The sequence below is a fragment of the Nicotiana tabacum genome, chromosome 3, assembly GCF_000715075.1.
Source record: "Nicotiana tabacum cultivar K326 chromosome 3, ASM71507v2, whole genome shotgun sequence".
Taxonomy (NCBI): Eukaryota; Viridiplantae; Streptophyta; class Magnoliopsida; order Solanales; family Solanaceae; genus Nicotiana; species Nicotiana tabacum.
The window spans coordinates 29,576,250-29,583,889 of record NC_134082.1 but is presented as its reverse complement, the minus strand read 5'-3'; the positions used below and the strand labels follow the sequence as shown (position 1 = coordinate 29,583,889).

The 7,640-nt window shown below is 35.3% G+C and overlaps 1 protein-coding gene across 2 annotated transcripts; it reads left to right on the top strand.

Moving 5' to 3' along the window:
• The first annotated feature begins 1,121 nt into the window (after window positions 1–1,121).
• LOC107808934 (calmodulin calcium-dependent NAD kinase-like) lies at window positions 1,122–6,796 on the top strand. Of its 2 annotated transcripts, none has more exons than XM_016633494.2 (8): window positions 1,122–1,545; window positions 2,292–2,515; window positions 2,639–2,703; window positions 4,249–4,470; window positions 4,621–4,747; window positions 5,297–5,616; window positions 5,963–6,107; window positions 6,198–6,796. In XM_016633494.2, exons 1-8 carry the CDS (start codon window positions 1,308–1,310, stop codon window positions 6,435–6,437), a joined length of 1,581 nt encoding a protein of 526 aa, XP_016488980.2. In that variant the 5' UTR covers window positions 1,122–1,307; the 3' UTR covers window positions 6,438–6,796. The 2 variants fall into 2 exon arrangements, with proteins under 2 accessions (XP_016488980.2, XP_016488982.2); XM_016633496.2 differs by having other exon boundaries at window positions 1,123–1,541.
• The last annotated feature ends 844 nt before the right edge of the window (window positions 6,797–7,640 follow it).

Genomic DNA, 7,640 nt, shown 5'->3' with positions numbered 1-7,640 from the left:
TCTAAAATCATCACGTGAACCTATTAGAAGCTTCAAATCATGAATCTAAACACATATACTAAAATCAAGGTGTAAGGTTGCTATTTAAATTTTAAATCTTAAATGTAGCAAGATAGCATTTGAAATCCTTCCCGAAACCTTCGGGACCAAAATCACCAATACTCACAAGTTATAAGACACCAAGTGAACCTATGTGAAGTCTCAAATTAAGGAGCGAGATGCTAGAACTCAAAACAACCGGTTGGGTCATTATAACTAGTGACAACATCTAGATTTAAAACTAACACACCATAATTTGTTTTAGTTTATATGTAATTATTCCCTTTGTTTCGATTTATGCAAACCTATTATTTTTGGGGTGTCAAACAAGATTTCTTTGGTCAGGTTCAAATACATTTTGAATATACTCATGAACTGTTAACTATTGTGGCTTATAGTACTTTTTATATAATCTTTAAATATTAAGTTTTATTTTGTTAAAAAAAAAAATTAAAATTCTGCATCCATATTCACATCGAGAAATAGTCATTTTGTTCTTCGTTCTCTGAAAAAGTTCGAATGCATTGAAATATAAGGAGTAGTTCTTAGTATTCTTAGTATTTCAATCGTTTCGGATTTGTGAATTTCTAACACTAATAAATTTAGGGAAAAATACAAAATTGGCCGAAACTAATTTTATTTTTTAGTCAAAATGTACACAAAGTATGTATATTTTAATATATAATATACATAAATACAAAAATATATTTTGTCGGCTATTATTTTGGGAGGGGGTAAAAACATACATTTCTCAAATTTTACGATAATTATTCCATGCAACTAAGTTGAATTATAATTAAACTCTCGTGGCTTTGTGATTAAATTTATGTAAATTTATTTCGTTAGTAATTTTTCACTTTTCAAGTATAGTCTACTTTTTATCTTTCAAAAATTATTTCACTATTTTAAACAATCTTTTGGTACTTTGCAGCGTGGAACTTTAAGATTCTGTTTTTCATTTCAATTCCTTTTTTTATTTCAAAAATTTGTTAAAGAGGATGACAATTAGAAACAAAGGGTAGATTAGTCAAATAATTGGAATCTGCACATTGTGTATCGTTCAATTAGGAAACATTTTTCCCCTAAAAGAGATTCCTCTAATTATCCTTTTCCTTTTCTGGGATAATTTGATAAAGTAAAAAGATATAAATAGAAGAAGTGAAACTTATTCTAAGTTCAAGATCATGTTCGCACTTGATCGGATTACCAAAACAACCTGAACGATTAACACAAGCCATTTCTGCATTAATGTAATTGACCCTTTTTGCATGGGAATTAATATGTCTGCTTCTTCTTCTTATTCTGAATTGAATTCTCCTTCGTACTACTGTTTCAACATAAAGCCTATTTATACCCAGATCCTTTTAGCATCTTGCATTGGATTAATCCTTTCAGCGGCTGTGTATTATCGGCTCAAGAATTTCCGAAACCAGAAGATCATTCCACGTATTGATGTTTCGCGTACCAGGAAGGTCCTCAAGTTTGAAAATTTTTCCCATAATGTAGGTAATTATTCTCTCCCGTTTTGTGTTTCAACTATTTTCTGTTTCTTATAATGCTGTTATTATTGAATATTATCTTTTTCTATCTTTTTCGTTTTCTTGAGCCCGGGATCTATCGAAAACAGTCTCTCTACTCCATCGGGTAGGATAAGGTCTGTGTATACTCTACCCTCCCCAAATCCATTACCTGTGAGATTTTAAAGGGTTGTTCTTGTATGTAGGTAATTATTTGATTGAAGTCTTGGATCCCCTTTTGGGTTTTCTACGTTTCTCTCTTCCTTTTTTGGTTAGTGTTATTATATTTAGGATCATATCTGTTGTTGTAGATGTAATTAAGAAATTAAAAGTGCGTTTCTCTAAAAGTTTAAGCTTTTAGATGACGTGGTCCCGTACCTTAGCTTTGTATTAGAGCAGGTCTAAGCAACCCTCACTTCCACCCATCGTCTACTTGAAAAAGAAGCCAGGTCGCACGTGAAAGGCGTGTTAAGGATAAACTTAAGTACTTGATATGTTCTATTTCCTATATCACTTCCTTTTAGTTTGTTTCAACATTAATGACATTTTTCGACATTTGAAAACTTCTTAACCATAAAGGTCCAATTTTATGCTTAATGGCATGCTTTTGTCGCTATGTAATGTCATGAAATGTTTTAGATCACAAATTTCGGTAAGAAAGTTTTCTCTTTCTAACAGATTTAAGCCTTTCAACGAGGTGATTTTAAAACTGAACATATATGTATGAATATGCAGCTAGACAAATGGGATTTGCAGATAGAAGAGAGTGTCCGCATATGTGTAAGCTAGCTACTGAGTACATAATAAAATCAGAAGGGTGTGAAGAAGATATGTATAGCTACTTTTCTAATGAACCAGATGCTGATTCGCTGTTTATAAAACTTGTTGAAGAGTTTGAGAGATGCATCCTCAGTTACTTCGCTTTCCATTGGAGTCAGGTTCCATATATGATGAGCCAGGTAAATCCAGTTAATAAGAAGAAATAGATACATACTTCAGAAATTATAACCTCAAAAAACAAAATTTTAAGTTCGAATTGTTGTTGACGAACTCGCATTCCTTTCCTTTTGATTATCTTTCAGGTATTGAGTGCTGATCACTTTGAGCCCAAAAAGAAGCTCCAAAACATTGTCATGGCTGCTACTAGGTATTAACTGTATTTCCTAATATTTGCTCTTTCATCCTATAGTCAGATTGATGGCCATCGTTATCGATTTTCGTTTTTAGGCCTTATCCAAATTTTAGCCAATTGGGAGAAATTCAAACAATCCTATTTGTAGGATCATATGGTTTAATAGGGGTTTAGACAGAACCATACATGTTTATTGTGATAGTCTAAATGTAAATACTTAGATGAGGATGTCATGAAATCGTACCTCCTTTTTTCTCGTGTTTGGAATATGTAATTATCATTATGAAATATATTAGTTGTTATGATACTCATTTGTTGTTGGTAATTCCCCAATGTTTCCAAAACTACATGTCAAAGAATCTGCAACCTTTATGACATCCCTGGAATAGTGTGTGTACATGGTCAGATGCATTATTTCTTTCATACTTACTAGGATTATAATTGATGAATCATCGCTTTGGTTCCTTTGCTTAGCCTTTTACTTTGCCAACAGGTGTAGCGCTAGCTCTTATAGTTAACTTGAATTCTTTGGCACTCCTTTGTGCATTCTGGTTGTTTGCCATTACTGTTACCGTCACACCTTTTGTTTTCTGTTCTGGATTTCACCATGTTACCATAGTAGCTTTGATTTTCTCCATCCTTTACTTTTCACACTATTCTAGAGCTGGTCTGTATAAAATGACTTAAGTGAGTTATGAGTTTCCCGTCCATGCTTACAACCAAGCCTTCCGCATTTCTAAATGATATAATTTTTTGTGATAGATTGATCAACTAGTTTTTGGTTTGTATATCAACCAATTGAGAAATTTCTATCTGGTCGACAAATCTTATGATGTGATACGTGCTTTACTGCAACAGAACTCCAAGCAGTCTGAGTTAAAGTCATTTTATATAGTAAAGAAGATGTTGAATGTTTTATTTTTAATTTTTTGATAGTTTAAGCGAACTTCTGAGGTTACAATATGGGGAATTCACCTCCACATGAAAACGGAGATTTCAAATAGAAGGTTGTTATGCCAAATATCTTTATTGGTAATTGGTAATTCCCTGTGATTTCTAGTCAATTGAAAACAGATTTCGTATAGACAAGTCCAGATGTGTTTGGTGTCCATCTGCCTCGTCCAGGAGACCATGACCTAACTTTATTGTTATTATGGTCAGCTTTCGGATAATATTCCAGATATTGACATTTATGATTTCCTTAGCTAAGATGTTATACAATTTTATGGAGAAATTTTATTTTGTGTCTCGTACAACTTACACTAGTTGTATGAGTTTCCTTTTTGTCTCACAAATTTGTGGACCCAATCTTACCCTTCTGGGTCCACAGAAATCTGGGTCCACAAAACTGCGAGACAAAAAAGTTGTCACTAGTGTTAGTTGTATGAGACACAAAATAAAATTTTCCAATTTTATGTAACCCCTAGCTGGTCAGAAAGTACTTAAATCAGTACTAGATTAGCATAGTGGCTTCCAATCAAATCATACTATTATTTTTACTTTTGCTGAACTTGGTACATATTATGAACTATTCATCTTGTTGTTTTGTGCGTTATAAAGGGAACAAAGATTTGAAAGGGTGACAAAGAATCTGAAGGTTGCAAGAGTTCTTACTACCTTAGTTGAGGAGATGAAAGCAATAGGACTTGTTTCTTCAGATGATTCACAGTGCACAGATGTGATGGTGCCAATGGCTCACAAAGATAGAAGCCCTGTCCTCCTCTTTATGGGTGGTGGCATGGGTGCTGGGAAAAGCACCGTGCTCAAGGACATTCTCAAAGAGTAAGAACGTCGTTATTTGCAAGTGTACATACATATATATATATACATGCATATGTGTGTGTAAGATTCTAATGAGGTGTTCTTTCAATGGAGGTGATAAATCATTATGTGAAAGATACTAATGCAGTGACTGCCAAAATTTGGATGCAGACCATTCTGGATTGGAGCTGCAGCTAATGTTGTTGTGATAGAAGCAGATGCCTTCAAAGAATCAGATGTTATTTACAAAGCTCTTAGCTCCAGGGGACATCATGACATGCTGCAAACTGCTGAACTGGTTATTATTCTTCTTAACCCCCCACCCCCACCTTCCCATTACCCCAAACCCCTTTGAAATGTTACGCATAAAGAGTTGCATCTCTGTGCTAATCCGAGGTTCTGATGCCCGGTCTACCTGTCGAATGTGGCATAGGGAGAGAAAATCATGTGAATTCATCCAAATGCTATATCTGCTGCAAAGCATTCACTAGTTTATTTGGAGAAAAATCTTGTCTCATAGGTAACTAGCTAGGCCGGCAGCTAGGTCCAAAGTGGTATGCTACTGCTATGGTGCCGATATAGTCAGTACATTAGCGCAGTTATCAAACATGCAGGCTGACTATCTACGTAATTCCACATTGAGAAGAAAGATGTGTACCTCCTGCAAACTATTCTATCAATTATTATGAGTAAAAGAGTCTTTTAATAAGAAGGCTAACAATTACTGGAAACAAATTCTAAATAATATTTCATCTAAAACATTTGGAGGACTTAGGTCCTTTTTTACGATATTTATGTCCTTGAATTCTTTTGGTTATTTAAGAAGTAAATTTCATGCAATTTGCAGGTACATCAGTCATCAACAGATGCAGCATCATCCCTGCTTGTAACAGCACTCAATGAAGGAAGGGATGTGATCATGGATGGCACGCTGTCATGGATACCCTTTGTAGTGCAGACAATAACCATGGCTAGAAACGTTCACCGGCGCCGCTACCGCATGGGGCCCGGTTACAAAATAGAGGACGATGGAAGTGCTACTGAAAACTACTGGGAACAGATTGATGAAGAACAAGAAACTGATGGAATTAGAAAGAGAAGACCTTATAGAATAGAATTGGTTGGAGTTGTCTGTGATGCTTATTTAGCCGTCGTTAGAGGCATAAGGTATGCAAAAGATCTAACTAATGCGTGAATCATAGTCATAAAGTACTGAAGGAACACTAGGTAATTTCTTCCCATCTGCATTAGTATTGATGGGAAGAGTTTCTAGGTACCTGTCTGGTGGTAGTAGGCATATCGGCGCGCACAAGCTGACCCTGATAACACAATTATCTGCCAAAAGAAAAATGGAACAGGGGTCAAGAAAACTTACGTGGTGGCTGAAGAAAAAGAAAGATAAAGAATGTTGATATGAAAATGGAGAAGAATTACTATTAACATATACACTCCAGTAAAAAACAGACAAATCTGCTAATTCTCCTAGCATTAAGTTTGTTTCTATTCTTTACAGGAGAGCTATCATGTGTAGGAGAGCTGTTCGGGTAAACTCACAACTTAAGTCACACAAGAGATTTGCTAGAGCATTCAATACATACTGTCAGCTTGTGGATAATGCAAGGTTATATTCCACTAATACTTTGGAAGGCCCCCCTAAGGTACAACTAATAAGTTATATATCTGCACATTCTGATTGTCTAGACATTTTTCATGTAATGGCATATGTACTAACAAGGAGTATTCAAAAGTTGATAGGATGGAAGGATAGAGACAGGACATTGTTGGTGGACCGTGATGAGATAGATGTATTGGAAGTTGTAGGGAGGTTGAACGAAGGAGCTGACTCCATATATGAACTTTACAAGAACCCTCATCCATCTTATCAATCTGGCTCAGTTTGGAAAGATATTGTCATGTCACCTTCTAGATTGAACATTCAGAAGGAACTCAAGTATTCTATTCAAAAAGTTGAAAGAATGAAAGCCTGAGTTAATAATGATTCTTCAAAGCCTTCCTCTTTGTACAACTGTTATATCAACCTTCAGTTTCTTTTTTTTTTTTTTTGGTTTTACCATCCATTTTTGAAGGTCACTGGCCCAACCAATCTTGATTCAAGCCGCGGCTAAAGGGGGAAGCAGTCTCCATTCTGAGGCCTCATTACTGAACCTAGCTTCAGCTCTTTTGTGTCTCAGGCTTTGTAGTCTTGACGGTCACATCGAGTTGTAGGTTTGATAGATGAAAGCTGAGACCTCATGTAAAGAATACTTGTGTCTTTATTTGTTTGTGTGTACCACGTCCCCAATAGTTAATGTATGTTACAATAACTGGAAATATACATGCCGGATAAAGTTCAAACATCATGCTTAAACTATATCTGTACATGACATAACCTCTTCATTTCTGGTTCAATTAATGGCACATGAAGGAGGGAAAAAAACAAGAAGAGTTCTGGAAACGGGAAATGGGTTTGAATTTCACTATTACTTACATTTCAGACAATGGGTATGTCTGGACGACATGTTGGAAAAGAACAAAGTGAAAATTTCACTTAGAAGTACCGAGGCGCAAGGAGTTCACGCCAATATGAAGGATAGACATTTACGAGGAGCAAGTCGATAGATATCTACTCCCTCCGTTCACTTTTACTAGACATGTTTTGACTTTTCATGTCCCTTAAGAAATAATAAATAAAGTGCATAATTTACCATGATACCTATATTAATTGATGCATATTTTATTGAATTTGAGAAAATAATATAAAATGAGTAATAAATACTATGGGTATAATAGAAAAAAAGATCTATCTTCTCTTAATATGCGTAAAATGACAAGTAAAAATGAAACTCTATTTTAAGTATACATGCCAAGTAAAAGTGAATGGAGGGAGTATATATGAAAAATGTTTTAATATTTTGCGCCCAAAACAGGATGAGACGTGGCCGCCACTCGCACCCGATACCGATGGAACTTTTATGACATAATAATTACCCGATTCATGCCTGTTTACCGTGAAAATGGTAACGACAATTAAATCTATAAATGAGATTCTAAAAATACGTGATCTATTTTTATGCTAGTTGTAGAGCAGACGGTGCTAAGAATATGAAGTTTTACGATAAAATACAAGCTAAAACGGGGCGGTAATCAAACCGAGGGGCTTGCTTCCCTAGCTTCGGACTGGTCGATGGAGG

Coding starts and splice junctions, on each gene's coding strand:
- LOC107808934 (XM_016633494.2), top strand. CDS start 1,308: ATGGGAATTAATATGTCTGCTTCTTCTTCTTATTCTGAATTGAATTCT. Junction 1,546..2,291: donor AAATTTTTCCCATAATGTAG/GTAATTATTCTC, acceptor ATGAATATGCAG/CTAGACAAATGGGATTTGCA. Junction 6,108..6,197: donor CTTTGGAAGGCCCCCCTAAG/GTACAACTAATA, acceptor AGTATTCAAAAG/TTGATAGGATGGAAGGATAG.